At 46.3% G+C, this 19,962-nt stretch overlaps 1 protein-coding gene across 1 annotated transcript in view; it reads right to left on the bottom strand.

Moving 5' to 3' along the window:
- The window catches only part of CRACR2B (calcium release activated channel regulator 2B), a 46,513-nt gene that overhangs the window by 14,246 nt on the left and 12,305 nt on the right, over nucleotides 1–19,962 (bottom strand). Inside the window, exons 2-10 of the mRNA XM_009323426.1 lie at nucleotides 13,497–13,749; nucleotides 11,889–12,000; nucleotides 8,899–9,070; nucleotides 6,553–6,699; nucleotides 6,162–6,252; nucleotides 5,933–6,025; nucleotides 3,257–3,444; nucleotides 2,501–2,572; nucleotides 2,022–2,076 (exon numbers count right to left, since the gene is read on the bottom strand). Coding sequence (XP_009321701.1) covers nucleotides 2,022–2,076; nucleotides 2,501–2,572; nucleotides 3,257–3,444; nucleotides 5,933–6,025; nucleotides 6,162–6,252; nucleotides 6,553–6,699; nucleotides 8,899–9,070; nucleotides 11,889–12,000; nucleotides 13,497–13,749 — 1,183 coding nt within the window. The remainder of the gene's footprint in view (nucleotides 1–2,021; nucleotides 2,077–2,500; nucleotides 2,573–3,256; nucleotides 3,445–5,932; nucleotides 6,026–6,161; nucleotides 6,253–6,552; nucleotides 6,700–8,898; nucleotides 9,071–11,888; nucleotides 12,001–13,496; nucleotides 13,750–19,962) is intronic.

Genomic DNA, 19,962 nt, shown 5'->3' on the forward strand with positions numbered 1-19,962 from the left:
TTTTTCCTCACATCCAATCTAAACCTTTTTCCTCACATCCAATCTAAACCTCCCCTGGCGCTAGGAAGTGCAAAGGAGCAGCGGCTGGGTTGCTATCAGCTGCGTACAGCCCAACTCCTCCTTCCAACCACTTAAAAATCTTTGCTATGAAAGAACCACTGTTCATCACACCTTCATTTCACAGAAATAACACAACTTTTCCCATCACTGACAGAGGGTATTAAGGCCTTGGGTTTCTTTTCGGCCTGTAAAAGCATTGATAGTCTTTGGCAGAGAGAGTGTCACACACTGGGGATCCCCATCAAAAGGCTGGACTCTCTTTTTTGCTGCTGCAGGGAAGTATTGCTATTTTCTCTCCCCCTTACAGTGGGACAGGCTGGACAGCAGATCTTCTGCAGATGTATGACAATAGCAGCATCTCTGCAATCCCTTGGAGCCCTGCTTTCCTGCAGACTGAAACAAGAGTGGCCAACAAGATGTCCTGTCTGACAAAGGAAAAAACCTTACTCCAGTACAGGCTTCATCTGCCCAGCATGACACAGCCTTGCCAGATGAGCCATGGTGGTAGGAGGAGTTCACCCTGCTGCCCCATCCCTCCTGCAGCACAGGGAGAAGGGAGAAAGCAGCTCCTCTGTACTATGACTCTCTCTGCTAGGCTCTCTCTTAGGTCCACCTGCAACAGTCATGTTTCAGAGCAGCCCTGAGCAGGTCCTAGCAGGTGAAAAGGAGAGGAGAATAGAGGAGAAGTGGACAAGCTTTGCACACGCAGAGGTACATACCTGAACCGTGGTCTCTGCAGGCCACCCGCCCCACCCACAGGAACGCAGAAGCTGATGAAGCACTACACATGGAAAGAGGAGAACAAACCATTTTCTTTGCCTGCTTGCACTGGACTCTGCTACAGAGTGACTGTTTATTACCTCTCCAAGAGGGAGCAGGAAGCTCTGGTGTACACACACATACTTAGCAGCTTTAAAAATGGGGGGGGATCTTCTTTCAGATTTCAGAAACACATACACAAAGGCACACACTTCACCTCCATCCAAAACAGTTACTGAAGTTGTTTTACACAACTGCTGCTCCACTTGGAGAACTCCAACCTCTCCCCCAGCAGGGCATCTCGTCCCCTACCTGGGCACGATCCCTGTGCTTCCTTCCACATTCTCTTACACAGCAGCCAGAAAGACTCTCACAGCCTGCCACTGCCTGTCCTCACTGCAAGGCAGCTACTTCCCGATTTTCAAGTGGGGCATGGTGGCAGAGCAGGCAAAGACACATGGTGACAGGGATGCATCCAAGAAGAGCACAGAGCAGCCTTGCCAGTGACATTTGGGAACACACAGACTTTTTCATGAAAAAATAATAAGAATTAAAAATAGGTCACATATTCGTACTTATCTTGGAGACTGGGGAAGGCCAGAGATGGAGTTGACTGTTCCAGATATGAAAGAGGCCCCCTGCTTTCTCCTAGCCCTCTGACACAAGGCTCACTACTGCACCTCCACCCCAGAAGAGTTCACAGGAATGGAGAGCTGCCCCAGAGGAACATCTGAAAACATCTCCTACAAACTCAAGGGTCAGAGAAACTCCAAAACCTTCCCATACCCCTCCACCCCCAGTCAGCCGGCAGCACATCTGGGAATCCATCTTCTTCCTCACCATCCAGCTCCAGGGATGCATCCAGCTTCACTCCCCTCCTTGCATGTGCCCAGTGCCTGTCACAATGCACAGACCCCACATGCACAGCAGGCAGCACCTACTGCAACCCTGCATGGGGCTGCATGACAGTCACAAGCTAATGTGCCTTGGGTTAAACCCAGGCAGTTGGCAACAGCAACCAGCAGAGCTTGTCTCCAGGACAGGCAGAGAGGTGCTGTGAAGTCTGTATTAAGCACCACACCAGGCCTTGTGAGCTCAGGTCATTGTCCGCCGTGGAAGTGACAGGCCCCCGAGTGGCGACAGCAACAGCAGCAGATGAAAGGAGGGTGGCTGGGAATTAGGATTTTTTTTCTTAGACTAACCAGCTTCTTGGCTTCAAAAGCGTCTCGCTCATCTCGAAGTTTCTTGTTCATCTCTCTGCTCCAAAGGAAGACACAGGAGAGACACAATGAATCACTTATCAAAAATGGAGTAAAGACCAACATTTGAAAGCTAGAACACAAAGGGAGCTTGGGACACAGATAGAGATGTTATTTATTGCCAGGCACATTGGGATTTCCATGTATCCCAGCTCAGGTAATGGGCTCCACATGGTCCCCTTAGCCAGTGGGAAAGACTAAATTCCTTCAGCGGAGGGATTACGTGGTGAAATAACACAGCCTGTACTCTGCCAGAGCTGGCCAGATTGCACAACTCTGTCTGGACCTAGAAAATCAAGCAGTGTTTGAGCACTGCTTGAATACACTCCCATAGCTTTCTGCGGGAGAAACAAGCACAGTGCTGAAACCTCAGCCCCTTACATGCACAAGAGCTCAGCATTTCCCCCCAGCCCTTTTCTTACCTGAGGAGCTCCAGCTGCCGAAGGAGGCTTTGTTTCTCTTTCTGCATGTTCTTGGAGACTCTAAATACATCCCTGGGCAAAGGGGATTTTAAAAGGGGAAATAAGTTAATGGGAGAGGAAATACAAAGACCCGTTTTTCAGGGGCACTCATGGTATTCTCAAAGATAAGGGCCTGCCCTATGCTAGGAGGATTCAGAGGAAGCAGCACTGCTGCAGGAGCTGGGATCGTACCCTAGCTCTCCCGCTCTCCTCCAACGTGAGGACAGGCAACCCATTTTCTCCTTTCACACTCCAGTTTTCTCAGCTCTTAGAGATGGGAAGGATGCTCACTGCCATCTGGATCTGAAACATCCCATGTTTCAGCTAAGTATTATTAGATTAAGCCCAGAAACAGGAACACAAGTGATTAGAAGAGGATCTGTAGGAACTTTATAGAGGTGATAGTGAACTGGAAAATACATGGAGGAGAAGCCTCCTTTAGGCTGAGGAACTTCTGTATTTTTTACAGTGCTTTTCTAGCCAAATATCAATTAACATACTCATTTCCCACTAAAGGCAGGTGGGAGCTAGCAGTATCACTCCCTGTTTAGGCCCATAAGACCCCTAGGATGTTAATTCTTTTCCTCAAGAAGAGACAGGCAACCCTCTGATGAGACCAAGGCTTCTAATTGGAAATCCTTACTCTTAACTACTTGCCCACCTCTCCTTCTCTGCCTGGGTCCCTGTCCTGACACCCCCTTCCCTACCCATCCCCACCTGTCCTTCTGCTCTTGCTCAAGCTGAGCCTCTTTCTGGAGCTTCTGTAATTGCCCCTTCACAGCCTCCAGCTCCCATTTGCTTTTCTCCAGCTCTTCCAGCAGGTTTTCATTCAGGTGCCGGAGCCTTTCATTCTGCACGCGGGTCTCCAGCTGCTCTGAGTTCAGGGACTGTAGCTGATGTTCCAGCTGCAATGGGAGAGGAGGAGGGGTTAAACACAGAGAGGAAGGGTTTTGTGCTACAATCATGCCTGTAAAAACAGGCTGAAAAAGCAGACGTAAACAACGAGGCAGAAGGGAGGTAAACACAACTTAGGCCTACAGGACCACCAGTGGCACTGAGAAGGCGAACTGGAAGTAATTATTTCTCATCATGCCAGCACAGGGGAGCAAGCAACGCAATTAGTCATGCATAGCTGAGGAAGCGCTTCAAGCAGCGTGAGGAGCTTGCTGCTATAAGGCATTGTAGAAATCAGAGTGCAAATGAGGGTCAAAGGAGGACTGGAAAAATTTGGGCGGAAGCAGGAGTGTGTCTGTCGGGACTTATTAAGCACAGTTGTTGAAATGCATCCTCTAGTTTGGGGGCTTCCTGAGCCCATGGCAGCTGAAAGGGGGATATATCGAGGTGCTAGGGCATCTCACACTACACCTGGAAAGTCAAGTGATTGGGTGGCCTCTACTACTGTTAGAGACAGGACCTCGGGCTAGAGATGTTGTTTAAATGCCACTGAGGCCCAGCTGCACTCTAGGCAGCACAAGACCCTAGCACAAATAACAAGCATGATTTGGGAAGTTTAAAGCCTGCTGTCATGTACTCAACCAGTGATGTGATTCCTCACAAATGGCTGGTGGAGTCTGGGAAAGAGTCAAAGACAGAGGCAGCAAACCTGCCCATCTCAGATGACAAGTAGGGCATCGCAAGAAGGATCATACTGACACTTCAGTATCTAGCCAGCCATACCAGCTAACCAGGGCCCTCTGCTGAAGCTGGTGCTATGCAGCAACTGTGGTACCCATCTGAGAACTTACAACCCCCAAATAAAATTACACAATCCATGCTTGCAACCAGAGAGGAGCCCCAGGAACCAGTTCTGACCAGTGTAGTAGGTGGCAGTCAGCCTCCACATTTATACCTTCAGCTTGCCTTTTCTCTCAGCCTACCTTCTCCCCTTCTCAAAGGGCAAGTAAAGCAGCACACTGTGGCACAAGATAAAGTGCTTTTTTCTTGCTACCCTGCTTTCTGCCAGCACACATGTACAACAGTCGTGAGCAGGAGTGAACAGAGCTGACCTTTCCTAGGTTCCTTGAAACACAAACCCCACATCTCTCCCCGCTGAGGTTACAAGCACAAGCCACACCCAGCTTTGTCTGGAGACTTCCAGTCCTTTGGACATCAGGAAAAATTTGAGCATGACCACACATGCTGAGCAGTGGAGTTGAGACTAAGAAACAGCAATCCCAGCCTTTGGACCTTTCAATAAGCCAGGGGACAGGCTTTAAGTAAAGCACCTGTCCCTCCCTAAGAAATCTCTATCACACACAACTCTCCTGTTCATGTTGTCTGTACTTGGAAGCGATACTGTAGAATAGCACGATCACAATACTGGTCTTACACCACAAGGGGGACCTCATTATCCACATAACTCGGAGGCTTGTACTAAGCTAAGAGCACCAGAAATGTCCATTCGAGTAAGACTTAAGTGTCCATGTAGCCCAGTACTCTGCCTTGACCCATAGCAAGAGGAGATGCTACTTAGGAAGAGCATGCCTGGACATCTAACTATGGTCCATACACCCCCAGCATCTATGGTCCCTGGACTAGGAATGTTAGAGGCCACATCCCTGACTATTCCTCCTTTTAATATGGAGGAAAATGACGTCCTCTATCTTATTCTCAATATCCTTCCTCATGGCACCTAAGTTTTGCTGGCTTTTCCAGCTGCTGCACAATGAGCTGATGTTTTCAGAGAAGCGCCATTTCATCCACATCACAGCTAGGATACCCCCAGTCACCAGCATCTTACAGGTACCTCCCATGATTTGTTTCCGTGGGGGTCACGTCTCAGTTCTTCAGACAAAAAGGAAAAAGATATCCAGAATGGATCATCCCATACAAATGTCCATGCCAGGGATGGCAGGCTAAAGGAGAGTTTCTGCTTTGATCTTTCCTGTGACAGATTAATCAGTATGTCATTAGGTGCTGAAATGCACATATACAGTACGTACAGCTCTAAGTGTCACAGAACTGTTCACTCTGGGTTATTCTGGAGCAGCCAGAAAACACAAACTAGGGAAATTTGGCTCTTTAATGTCCATACACAGCTTTCTTACACACCACAAAAGGCTCCAAACTCACAACTTCCAAATTTTTACCCCGTCTTCCTTGCCAAATAGTTATTGTACAACTGATAGGAAGATTGTGCCAAGAGAAAACAAAGCAGATAAGAAAATGCGTGGAGAAAACATTCACAGGAAGACATTACAGTTGAAGACAAGCCAATCACTTGACAAAAACCACTTCACCATCTTCAGAGACAGGAGAGAACTAGACCAGCTAGTACCAGACCAGCTAGTACCACCCCTCAGCAGATGAAAACCATTCTCAGTGAGAAAAGGTCTTAGCAGAAAGACAGTAGAAAGGGATGTGTTTCTTTAGGAAGGATTTGGGTCCTGTTACCTTCTTCTGGCGGTAGAGGATTTTCTCCAGCTCCTGCTCTTTGCTGCGCAGTTCCTTCTGCAGCAGGTTACTCCTGTCATGTCTTAGTGCTTCCTGCAGAGGTAAAGATACACAGCTGTGTGTTGTGATACAACACCCAGCACGGTAAGAGCTGTTCCTTGGCCAGAAGAGCCACCACCTCTGCTTCAGACCAGAGAAAGTTTGACTTCAGCCAAGAGAGATGAGGTACCTGGCAGATCAGCCTCTCCCTTTCTGCTTTGATCTGTTGCTCCATTTCTTCATAAAGGCACCTGACTTCTCGGTCGTGGTCTGTCTCCTTCCTACAAAAGGCAGGGTGCACACAGGTCAGGAGAGAGAAAGAGAATACAGAAAGAAAACAGGAGTGGGAGGGTGGAAACACATTCCCACTAACAGCTGTGTAGCATTGAGTGGGATTTTAACCAGACCAAATGTTATGGGTGGGCACTGATGCAAAACAAACCCATGGGGATCAGATCAAGTTAAAGAGTAATTTTATTACAGCAAGAAAAATCTCTGTAACCCAGTCTCTCCTTGCATTTGAGGCAGCATCCAAGCATCAGCTGGTTCCTGACAGCAAACGGCCATGATGTTCTCCTTACCGCTTCAATGCCTGTTCCATAGACTCCTTCTCGTGATTCACCTCCCTTATGTATGATGAAACACGCAACAGAAACTCTTCAAAATTGGATAAGAGCTCCGGACGCTCCTTTCGTAGCCGAGCCCAGAGCTCCCGAACCTCACGCGGACTGGAGCAAGAATACAAGAGGGAAGGAAAGTAAATGAGTTTCTGTGTCATCTTATGGACTGTTATTCCAACTCCAACATGCACTCAGGACAGACAAACTGCCCTTCTCCTGTGATGACCTCCATTACACCATCATAGCAAAGATGGGAGTTGGACAGTGACAGAGCATGCATGTGGAGTGAGATCTACTGCAAGGTTAAAATAACGGAAGTCATCTGAAAGCGGAAAAGTCTAAGAAGCAAACCTGGAATGATTATTTTTCAAGTATTCAGCAATAATACATTTGGTGTCTAAACCAAGACTCGAAGAGATGAACATTCAGCACATTTGCTGTGAGCTATGGTCGAGCAGCAAACTGTTACAGCCCAGGGATTTTAGCACACATCACACAGGTGTTGTTCTCATACCAGGACTGTACTGGTGGATGCTACTGTCCTTGTTATTTATTTATTTTACAAGTTTGGAAACTGAGGCACAAACAAAAGAAGCAAATTGCCCAGGTGTCACATCAGGATAATAATGGAGAAAGACCTAGAAACCCAAAGTCTTCTTTTTCTGAACCTGCAATAATGATTACACTGTTCCGGCATTTAATTCATTGCAACTTGAACACAACTCTTCCCCAACGAGTCTTATAAGCCTGCAGATATCACTTCATGCTTCTTTTTGGAGAAGAGCTTTTTATTATTATTATTTTTAATTTTTTTAAAAATCCATGAAGTACTTTGGAGGAACTGCCTTGAAACATACAGAATAATTATACCTATAGATATTATCCAAATAGGTATTTTTCTTTGTCTATGTATTTGTCTCCCTTAATAGTCTTCGTGAAAAAACCAAATGAAAAACCAAAGAAAAAGCCCCTGATTCCTCCTGCCACCATTGCATGATAGCCTCCTTTTTCTGTCCCAAGTTGAAGAAGTTACTAGCACTTCATCAAAACTTTGTGTTTTAGGTAACAGAACATATTGAGTCCCATTAATAAGCAAAGCCATTTCTTTCTAGCAAAACCAGTGAAGATAGTTCAGATTCCTGCTCCGACCTCAATTAGCTTCTGCTTTATATTATTTCTTTACAACAACTGGCTTGGCACAAGGGCGTGACATGACTGAACTCATTGCATAAAACTGCAAGTAAGTGGTCAAAATAAAACACAGGATAATTCCACTTTAAGACTTGATGCTTCTCAAAGCAGAGTTATAAACAGCAGAGGCTATTTTTCCAGAACAGCAATATGGCCTTTCACAGAGTCATTCCATTATTTGAGGCATAACAGCTTTCCAGAATTTTTCAGGCCAGAAGTTGTTTAGCATTAAAAGAAACATGCAGGTGCTTCACATCACAATGCAAGTGAGACAAAAAAAAAAATCTGTTTCATTACAGATACAGCTCTGAAAGCAGCAAACTCCTTCACTCTCAGCTTCTGTCTCCAATCCTGTCCATCTCCTGCCCCTACCTGGGCTGCTCCCTGCAAATTGGCAGCACTGTTGGACTACGATGCCTGAAAAAAAGGGCTGCCACAGATGCTGTTGGGCACCCCAGCCCCAGCAGATATGCATCAGTAAGAACCAGTTATGCATAATGCTTCATTTGGGAAGGCCCTAAAAAAGAAGGCTGGATGACACTGGGGCCAGCAGACTCTACTGGGGCCACATGCAAGGGCATTAATATCAAATTTCAAGGCTCAGGTGAGCATCCCTTGCCCAGTTTAGCCTTTCACACTCTTCAAGATCAGCCCAGTCCCAAATAGCCCCTTGAGCACAGATCTTGTCACAGAGACTCTTAGAACTAAGGTTGACTGAACATATGTGAACAGTCACCCACCATTTTGGAACAGACAGCACACTCATCCTCCTTACCTTGTCTAACCCTCACATGCTTCTTTTCATTTGCTGCGTGCAGATGGGCTTCCACGCCACCAACTGCTACATTTTACAGCTGTGGTATGAACTCTAGTTTGGGAAACTCTTTGCGAAAAGTACAGCACTAAAAGCAATTGTAAACTCATGAGAAAACCCAGACTTCACTGCATTTGTTACCAAACATATGAAAACCCAAGCCAGCAGTACAGAAAGTCCAAGCAGTGCTTCAGAGAGCAAGCAGCTCAGTTCACCTCTTTGGTCTTTGCTGGTACTTTGAAGTTTTGGTATTGCAAGATCAAAACAGGGTAGAAGTAATGCCATGCAACTCCCCTACTTACTCTTCAAACATGTGGGCTGCTCCGAGCTGCTTCATCATAGAACAGAATCGTTTCTCTTCATCATCATCTGCCGGGTCCAAGTCATCCGACCAGCCTGACTCAAAGGTCTCCTCGTGTCTGGAGCGATCCATTCTCCCAGCCCCTTGACAAAATTCAATCCCTATCAACTTTCCTGGTGGAAGGAGAAGGGAAGAACGATAATAAGGAAAGTCAAATGAGATGTCATTTAATAAGCTGCTATTTAAATGGCAGCCCGACAGAGCTCCATAAGAAGCTGCCTGCACGCTGCTGGTATAGAATACAGCTCCTGGTCAGTAAAGAGCCTCCTTTCTGACATCCTGAGTGATGTCAGCATCCAGTCTGCAATGCCGGGACTGAAACTGGCTCCCAGCCCAACAACAGGCTGTTAGGGCTCTGCTCACATCTGCGTGAAGATGATCTACCACCCATGGCCTCGGATTCTCAGCATGTGAACCATGCGGCATTAGGTCACTTCACTCCCATGGAGCGGCGCTGTGGATTCAGTTGCCAATGATCCCAACAAGCTCCCTCTGGGACTGCAAGCCTGGCACCGAATAGCACCTTGCCTCAGTTCCCCAGCTGACAAAAAGTGAGGAGGAGCTTATTACCCTTTCCTTCTCATGTGCTACATCTGTTCTGATTCAAGTGCTGTGGGACAAGGCCTGCCTCTTGCTAGGATTGTATAGAGTGTCTGAACAAAAGGCACTTACCCTCTGAACACCCCCTCCTGCCCCATCCCACGTACAGATGGCTTCCAGCTATCTGGATCCTGTTTCATGCTGAGACACTAATGCCATGAGAACTTCATGCTATGCAAGGCATGTGACAAATACTGGTGCTGGGAACAAATTCTTCTCAAAGAAACAAATAAAGTGATCCTATCCAAAACGCAGGCCCCCATCCTGTATACAGAGGTCAGACCTCCATTAGCAGCTACTCTTCCTTTCCAAAACATATCTGCTTGGTTTAAAAGGCAGAAGTGACATCCCAACTACAGGGCCAGGAGCCAAGGATGTTCAGAGCACGGATGAGGGTAGCAGCACATGAAGCTGCTCTAAGGGGAAAAATATCCACTATTTGTGTACCTCAAGTCACTTAACTTGAGCACTTCTTAGCTCTGTATGTCCAGAACCTAGCTGCTTCTCTCCCACTCTCAAAATGCGCTGTAAAAAAAGCTTGCAGTGTGGAGATATAGGCCCTACCCAGCTTAAAACCAGAGGCTTGGACAGTTAATTAAGGAGATGGGCTTAGATTAGGCACTTTTAGATTTAGGCACTCTGCTTTAAAGAAAGAGTCATTATCTCTCGTTATCTCTTTTACAGCTGGGAAAATGAGAATGGTAGAGAATGATTTGAAGATTGTTTTGACATCCTAGAAGGATTTCAGATTGCTTTAAATTTAACATTTTAAACATATTCTCTTCTGTCAGTTGTGCAGCTGCACCCTGTAACCTCTCAGAGGCCATGCAAGGAGTCCTCTCAAGAAGCAGTTGATTGCAGCTTGAACCGCTTCCCTTGATTTCCCCCCTGCACGCTCCAGAAGACAGCAACGTGCCAGGCCAAACTCTTGAGTTAGGGGCAAAGTCTGAAAAGGATTTTCAATGAAGCCAGACACAAAGAGCAGCCATAAAGAAAAGAAATGCAGAAATGAAATGTTTTGCCGAGACTGGAGCAAGGAGCCAGGCTACCAACACAGGGTGGTACCTTACAACTGGTGGCTGACACAAAGAGAAATCTTGCCTACCTCTGCCAGCAATGGCACTGAGGCAGGTACCCTCATGATGTCCATTTATGGCTATGGCTGTGACAAATGCCTCAAACAATGAGATTTGGGAATAACCAAGTCATAACACAGAGGGCACTGTGGATGCCAAGGTGCCCAAATGGCACCCATTCACCTTCTACACAGCACTGGGCAGGAAAGCCTATGCTCCCGAGACGACTCTTGTTTCTGGCAAAGGCAGCAGAACCAGCCAACGAGGCTTCACCCCCACAGGCAGGGACACAAGGCAGAAACAGGCAGAGTCAGCAGGCACTCAACGGGTTAACACATTCCCAGAACAGGCTGGCCCAAGACACAGCTTTCCATGTTTATTCTGAGGAAATTTTTACAGCTTGTCCTTTCAGGGCTGGCTGTTTCTGGCCATTCAAATTGAGGCACTGAAAAGACCCCAAGTTTCTCCAAGTTGTGAGAAAGCCATGAAGCAACCATAATCTGAGCAATCAGTACACCACAACTCAAGAGCCTCCTCAATCACTTCTGAAAATCCTAGACCACCTGTGTTCACTTGCTTTGACCTGATCCCATTAACACACCTACATGTCCAAGGAAGGTGCTAACAAGGTGCAGATTTTCTGAGAGCTTACAACCAGCTAAGGCAAGTAAGCACCCACAGCAAGGTTATTAGTGCCATGGTCATTCCTCCTCCTTAACACCTCTTGCACTGCTTGTGCTGCTAGATGATGACTCTGGTATAGGATTAGCATTCTCCTAGTGTTTGGAAAAGGCAACAGCAAGAGGAAAACAAAAGTTCATTTGCCAGTGTGCTAGCCTACTAACAGGACTCCTACTAATATCCTTGAACAGCACTGCATTAAACCAGCTGGGCACAGTTGCCAAGAGGCATATTTCTGTCCCCTCATCCAACGAGGGTCCTTATCCAGATGAACAACTGTGGATCAATCACATGGCCAGATACAGGCTGCAGTATGTACCATCTCCAGCAGGAGATGTTCAGAAGCCGCCTCTACCATGTAAGCAGGTAACAGTTGTGGAAGAAGGCAACACAAAGCCTCAGGAAGGGGGATAGCAGTATTGCACACACACCTTCTCCAATCATATTCACATAAGCAGGGGGCATTGCCCTGCATAGCAGCTTCAGCAGAACCACTGCACTTTCCTTCTTACCAACATAAAACATCATGTCACAGGTGGGCTTTTTCCTTCCTCTGCCTCTGTGCAGTCCTTACCTAGTCCCATGCTGAACTCCACAGGCGTCAGGAATCCGTTATTGTTCTGTTCCAAACTGTCAAAAACAGTCTCCAGCTGTTCAAGGGTTAGGGGGAGTTCACTTTGGAGCTGCTGCAGAGACAAAAGAATGAACAAAATTAAGACATGACTGAAGTCTTCCCTGTGACTAGCTCCTGTCCCTGCTGTCCTCAGCTTTGGCCCACAGCGATGTGCCCTTCCTTTCAGCACTGCATCTCGGCTGGGATACGATAGCCTGCCAGTACAGCTGAGTGATGACACAAATGCCTGTTTGGACCCACTAATACGGCAATGCTTTCCATTACTGGATGATTCAACCAGGACCGCAGAGAGGGAGCTTTGGGTTATTTTGTTTGGAGGGAGCTCAACCCTCTTGACTTCAGAACCGCTGCCTCTAGTTCACTGCCTGCCTCCCTCCACCCCTGCCCAAGCCCTGCCCAAAGGTGGCTGCCCCCTGGGGCACTGCCAGCCTCCTGTGACCACTGCTGCTCCCAAGAGAGCTCTGTATGGGCACATCAGGTACCACCTCCATCTCTTTAGCCAGAGAGGGAGGACAGACTTGTGGGTGTCTGGATTCAGTTCCCAGCTCTTGCAGAAAACCTTGCAGATCATAAAGAAAACATTCAGTCCGTAACAGAGAGTTAGCTTTCTTCTGTCATCTTCTGCCTGTTGGGACCATATCACTATTCACACAACACAGACAAGGTGCAGAGAGATTTCCCTTCATAATACATGTGTAGAGCACCTTGTGTGAAGGGGCACCCAAAGAAGCTTCCAAATAACAAGAAGTGTAGATTAAAACCTCACTACTGTCCATTAAACATGCAGCTTTAGATAAAAGCTTAATAAATATTTATTAATGTAACTGTACAAAATTAGGCATCACACAACCCAAAACAAACTGAGCCAATAATTAAACCAGCATGGACCTGCAAAGTGTTAATTATAGATGGAGGGAGAGATTAGACAGAAGAAAAACAGTCCGTGTGTAACCTTCCTGATAAACCATTAAAACAAAACTCACAAAGACCTATAGAGGTTCTGTTAACAAATACTGGTTTTGACAGAAAGCAGCAAAACACATTATTCTAGAGCAAAGTTATAGTTCAGGCCTGAAGTGAGTTTTTAAGATCAGGCTTTAGCTGTGATTGAGACAAAAAAGTTATACAGCTTTTTTTGTTAAGACATTGGTGGATTGTTTTCGTTGTTGACTGTGTTGGGGGGGGGGTTGTTGTTTTGTTTTTTTTAAATTAAACAAAAAAATTTTTCCCCCCAGATTTCCCATCAACTGCATGCTTATGTTTGTAGGAACTGCTGCAAATTTTGTTGATTTTATGCATTCCTTAAAAATTTGGAATTGCAGTCCCACTTGTCCCAGGAATTCCCTGGAGGTCTAAGGCCCTCCTGGGATTTTTTGGTTCCTAGCAGCTGGCTGTGGCAGAGTTTGGCTCCCAGAAATCTGAATGAGACAGAGCCCACATGCACACCCATGCTTGCCAAAACTAAAAGACATGCCACATTCTCCCCTCTTCTGCCACCCATTACTTTACAGCTCCTCCCAGGAAAGGGGAGGGATTTTTTCCCCTCACCTGCATATCCACCTTTGTGATAAAACCCTTTTCATCCTTGTCACACAGCTGGAAGAGCTCCCTTGCCTTCTTGAGCATCTCCACCTGCACATCTTCCAATTCGCTCATTTGGCTGGAGGGAGAAGCACCAGGAGCCACCCCATCCTCCTCATCCCCTTCCTCTTCTTCCCAGCGGATGTATCCCAAGAGCGCTCCCCTCTGGTTCTCCATCTTCTCAAAGTCTTTTCCCCCAGGGTAGGGGCAAACAGAAGAGCTGCAGGGCAGGAAACAGAGAAATCCCAGTCAAATGTGACCCTACACTTCCACCCCACACATCATCTAGTTATGTGCCTTGTTGGTTTGAAAGAACAATATTCAGCATCTGTATCTGTTACCAAGGGGAGGGGGGGGGGAAGACAGGCAGTGTGCAGAGAGTTTGTGTCAGAGGTACACACCATACATAGGTACACACCATACACAACATGGGTGTAACCAAGCCTACCACACAGCCATAACCCTCCACACTGTGATGGGCTCCAGACCCCGCACCAAGCAACGATGCTCTTTCGCCATCTCTCCTCCTCTGGCTCAGACCTACAGGGCAGTCAGAATTCTCTGCTGGTGAAAGCCAGATGCCAAGGGAAGGTTTCAGAGAAGACGAGAGGATAGGAAAGGAATATTAAAGCATGGAGATAAATCTGCATGGGTGAATGGTGATAGTCCCACATTAGCTGAGACAGGGGGCTCGAACACCACGAGCAGGGCCAGCTCCCAGCTCTCGCACAAGCTCCTTGGATGCCCTGACCAGGATGCTTCTCTCTGGTCTTAGTTCCTCTGGTAACAACACATGCTTTTCCTCCTCCTGTTGCTTTTCTGCACCACCTTTAAACACCAAACCTGCATCAAAACCGCAAGAACCCAGAGCAGGACGAAGGCAGAGAGGAGGAAGATCTGTGCAAGTGATGGAGGAAAAAGAAGAAGGAGTGTCTCTACCAGCCCTCTGCCGCCCAGGTCCCCTGGCTGGCCTTCCACCTCTGACATTTTCTTGTTAATGTTTCCCAAATAGTAACCCCATCTCCTTTCACGTTATTACAGCACAGAGAAAGGTCAGACAATTCCTACACTGGGAAAAATTTAATAAGCTGGGCACTCCTGCCCCCCTTGCCTCCCAGCTCTGTTTTGAGAGCTCGTAAGCTGCCAAACAGAATTTTAATCTGAAATGTTCACCTTTATAGGAAGGAAACCACACGACTATGGAGACATTTCCTAGGCCAAAGAAAATAATTCCCATTGCTTACAAGTACCTAAAACAAAAAGGCTGGGAATGAGAGCACCCCTTTAAACACAGCACTGTGATTGTAAAGATGTGTACAACACATCCCTTACCCCAAACCCACCTTCCGACTTAATGATGCCACGTAACACTCTCCAAATTTTCTTCAGTAACAGCACCACATTTTTTAAGCCTTGTTGCACTGATTGCTTTAGACTTCTACAGATTTGTGTTCTGCATTGTAGGGCAGAAGTGAGCTGTGCAAGCAGGCTGAGAGCAGATTTAAACAGTACTAGACAAAGAGGGCTTGAGACTTGTTTGGGTTTTTTTAATCTCCAAGAAATTAAAAGCCACATACAGATGCTGTGATAACAAACAAGTTAATTCTGTTTGCACTCTTAGTACAACGGGAGGATAAAGAGCATGATGGCCAGGAAGAATGTCACATGCGAGAACTATATGAAGCTGACACAAAAGGAGAAGGCAATTATGCACTATGCTATTTGACTCCGTTTATTACTGCTGGTTCATGAGCCAGAGGGTGGTTCTGCTTCAAAGAACAAGCAGAACGCTTCACTCCCTCTTTCAAATCAATGTTTTTTCAGGGCATCTCTGTTTAGTGTCACTTGAGAAGATACTTATTTGAAACTCTGCGGAAAACTACCTATAAATGGGTACTATTATATGTTTCTAGTCAAGTAGACATCCCTGGCAAGCAACGGACGCAGAGCTGGCCACAAGCTTTGGGGAATACTGCAGAGGAAAGGAGGGAAGAAAGCATGAAAAGCGAGAAAGCAGGGAGCATCTTTCGCTCTTGCTCTTTTTCAAACAAACCCTCCTACCAAGCGGTTTTTTTGTGTTATGGAGCCAACACAGCAAAATTTGGAGACTAAAGCTTGATTCTATCCATTAGGTAGACAGTCAGCTTGCTTCCGATGGCAAGTCTGTATGTGTTAGTAGCAAAGAGGTCGGAAAGAACCCCAGCTTACTTTTCACATTCAAGTAAAAGTTGCAAAGGTGGCCTTGAAAGAAAAAAAAAAAGACCCAAATATCTTATACAGGCGATTACAGCACGGAATCACATAGCCACACTGATGAATTATAATTATTGGCTGCTACAGGCCACCTTGCTGAAGCTTTTTGCCAGACCCTTTCCTTTTGCAAAGACACAGTCTCAGCACAAGCAGCACCTGGTACCAGTGAGTGCAGGCGGCAGCAGGGGAGGAAACGAAATGGGAGTTCAAAGCAAAAGCCACAACAGGATTGCAGAAAACAGCCAGAATAAGCACAAATAAGAAATATGTTTTCTGAAACATCCCTCTAGCTGCCTAAGAGACACTGAGGTCCCCAGAAGTAAAGATGATCTTACTTTCTTGTTAGCAGCTTCATCATTTCTATTTCAAAAGCCAGAGCAGCCCATGCAATGTCTCCCCAGCTCTGCTGCAGCAAACAAGGTTATACGAGGAGGATGTTTGTTCTGTTGTCTCTTGGAGACATATTTGCAAGCTGAAATCGGACCCATTACATCACTACCTCTAGCATCACCTCATTTTATCAAAAGCCCAGCTGTACTGTAGCTCCCAAACTGAGCTAAAAGCCTCTTAATTAGAAGAGCTGGTAGCCTGACATGGAGAAGAGTCTGAAAGGATTTCACTCACATGTAAAAGACCAAGCCCATTAATTCAATGTTCAGAGTGCAGAGTCTCTTGTTCAAGCTGCTTCAAGTGGCTTCAAGCCAGATGTGGCTCTGTCAATGGCGAGACAGCACTTGTGGAGGAACAAAGTGGGAAGAGAGAGCCCCAGTAAGCAAAATACACTGCAGCTCTGATGGACTTCTCTCTCAGGGGCCTTTGATCGAGAAGCTCTTTGTCCCCATCCCTGTTTGTAAGGGCATTGCATGGTATCAATGCGGATGAGGCACAAAGCAGATCTCAGTTTAACAAGTGCTGTCATACCTTCCCCAGTTACAGATCATCACTGCAAACTATTGGGGAAGCAGCTTCATCAGCAAGATGCAGAACATCACTGAAGGACAACTTTGAAAGAGGCTGAGGTCACTACAGTGCTAAAATTGGGGACTGGTACCCAAAAGTGAGGCCAGCAGAGCTGGCTTGGGTGCAGAAAGATAAGCTTGGGAAGAACCATGGTTGCCTGACACAAGTGGAGAAAACAGGGAAGATAGGGCATCTAATACTTTTGGTCAGGCAAACCTGCCAGGCTCCCCCAGTGAGACGTAGCCAAGCCACCTCCAGTGACAAAGCCAGGGGTCATTACCAAAACTTCCTGATAGGATTAATTTTTCCAGGTCTTTTCTGCCAGGACAAGGTAGTCATTGAGTCAGCACCAGTTAAGAATTAATTTCCACACCTAGCCTGGAGTCAGGACAATTTTTGTATGTTGGGCTGTTGATTTCCATCACAAGAACATCCGCAAGGGGTCATGGCAGAGTTCATCTAGCCCAGCATCTTGCCCTCAACAATGGCCATGAATGGCTGGTGAGGGAAGAGTAACAGCAGGGCAAGCACAGAGGTGGCTTCCCTGAGGAGATCTGCCAGCCTCTAGCCACTGTCAGCCTGGGGCAATTCCTGAGCCACATGGTTCCTCCCTCGTCTTCTAAGACACTTGTCCAGCCTCCCTTTGAATCCGTATGAAAACATTCACTGTTCACATGAACGTGCTGATAGAAATGGGGTGCTTGCTGCAATCAGTGGGTGCTGACAAAGCTTCACAGGACTATTTCAGTTTTCTGGGTACACGGTTTGACTAGCATCCACTCCACAAGAGACGAAGTCCCAGCTTCAACTCAGATATGCCACCTTCACGTCTGGGAACCGTGGCAGAGACCAAAAACTGGGCCTGGAAGATCTACCAGCAAGATGGAAGCCAGGGACATGGGGGCATCAGCTGGCTCAAATTGCCCTGGCCAGCCTCAGTGTATAATGTTCTTCTGCAGCACCCTCTTCCCATACCCCAGGGGTTTGGCTGCCTGCGCTCAAGGTCATCTCTGATACTGCACAGTCCAGATTTGGGCAGTGCCCAACATCTGAACAACCTGATACAGAGCTTGAGAGAAAGCCAGTCTTCAGGACCTGTGGATTACACCAGATATCTCCCGCCACGGTGTGTGCTGGGACCCAGCAAGCAAAAATTCACCTGCTCCTGCAAGACGACTTTCCCAGAGCCTGGAAAGCAAACATAGATCTTCTCAGACACAGCACAGAATGGGCAATTCGACTGCCAGTAAATACAGCTAACACCAGGTCTTTTCTGCATTTCTACACAGCAGTAACTCAGACCAGTCTTACGTGCATATTTTGACCACCTGAGGCATAAACTGCAGTTTCTCCTGTGCAAAGGTGTGCCAGAAAGTCAGCTGGATCCCATGGGCATGGCATTCTTTGGGGAAATCACAAGACCTGAATTTTAATCCTGAATCAGCTTGCCATATGGCCCTGGGTAAGTCACATCACCTGCCTATGCTTTTAGATTGTCAACTCCTCCAATTTGATTCTGATACTTGTGACAGCTGGCACTTTATTTTAAGACTCAGTTCCTGGAGACTGACAATTACATGTGAAACTCAAGCATCAAAATAGTTTCAAAGCCTCAAAGGTGAAGAATGAAAAACTTGAACACAGAACTTGAAGAAACTGCAAAGTTCCACAAACAGAAGAACAAACCCAAGGTACTTTTCCTGGAAAGGGGGGATACTACTTTCAAGGTAGCATTACAGTGTCATGGTTTCAAATTTATTGTCTCTGAAAGCTTCTTGTTGTAGCAGTAAGCAGTGTTAAAGAGGTAAAGAAAAGTCATGGCTAAAATGCTATCAACAGCCAAGCCCTTATCTATGTGACCATGACCACCGTGTGCACATGACAACTTTGGGGTGTTTTTTTTTCCCCACAGCCTGATTACAAGGAGGAAAGGAAAGTGGGGAGCACAGCCAAATTTTCTACAACTGGTCCTCAGATGACCCCAGGGCATTGCACACACACTGAATACACAGCATTCCTAGCAGTCCTGCCTCAATACAAGACAATGAATCAACAGTTAACAAAGGAGGAAAAACTAAGCACAACTGGCTAAGAGGCTTACCCAGGATTACAGAGCAAGTCCAGTGTTTCGGTCCTGTGGAGCTATAAGGGAAAGCTGGTTTTTGCTTTCCTGTACCACTGAATTTTTGGTGACATGGTGGTAGAAGGGAATATTAAAGAAGAATCATTATAGGCACGTAGTAGGTGTCCAAAGTGTACCATAAACTAAAGTGCTCAGATACTTGCTAGGAAGTTTTCCAAAAGACATCCTCCTGTATCTCTGCCTAAGGCAATATTATTAGAAACAACAAAAACACCCCCATACTAAAGCTAAATATTTAAGTCATTTATTTAAACAGACCAGAAGAACACACACCCTTTCCTTTCTACTACTGGTGCAGAAAAAGGGTCTTACAACTTTAAGGGAAGGAATTCACCGGGTGTTTAGGTGTGCATTGATCATGCTTTAGACGCATACACTGAACGAGACAGGTTTGATCCCATGCACGAGGACATTACACAAAGAGAAGGACATGAAAGGCTGGGGTAAGGGATCACTGCAGCAGAAGCCTGTTGCTTCAGCAAATTACAAACGCACAGCAGAAGCATGCCAGGATGCAGTAGTACAAAGCATTTGTTGCTTGCTCGTGGAATGGGAGCATCACTCAGGAGCAGCTGAGTAACAGGTACGTTTCAAAAGAAAAGGGCAATAAAAGCTTCACAGGTCCTTATACCATTTTATATCAAACACATGCCGCTTGCTCTGTTTGTTCTACTTTCCTTTCTCTCCCAGTGTTTTGAAAACCAGTAATTACTAAAAAAGTGCTCCTTGTAGGACAGTCACATCCACACATCCCAGGTTTTATAGTACTGTGAGATTCAGTACTCAAATACACATATTTACAATTATTATCCTAGTTGCATGCAAAAAGCACATATTCTAAATGCATTGACAAAATTACAGCCATACAAATCTGACCAGGTGAAAGCAGAGCAGACGTCTTGCCGGGGAATGACACTGACCCCCGTGTCAAACTGGCTTCCACACAGGCTGAATTTCTAAAAGCTGCTCAAAGGAACTGGGCACCCATTTGGTGGAAATTGTTTTAAAGGCTCTGCCATGGTGCCTGAAAAGGCTGAGAGGAGAGCAGAAAGAAAAGAGTTATTTCTCAGCGTACTT

This window comes from Pygoscelis adeliae, unplaced genomic scaffold (genome assembly GCF_000699105.1).
Source record: "Pygoscelis adeliae isolate BGI_AS28 unplaced genomic scaffold, ASM69910v1 Scaffold5, whole genome shotgun sequence".
In the NCBI taxonomy this organism is placed as follows: domain Eukaryota; kingdom Metazoa; phylum Chordata; class Aves; order Sphenisciformes; family Spheniscidae; genus Pygoscelis; species Pygoscelis adeliae.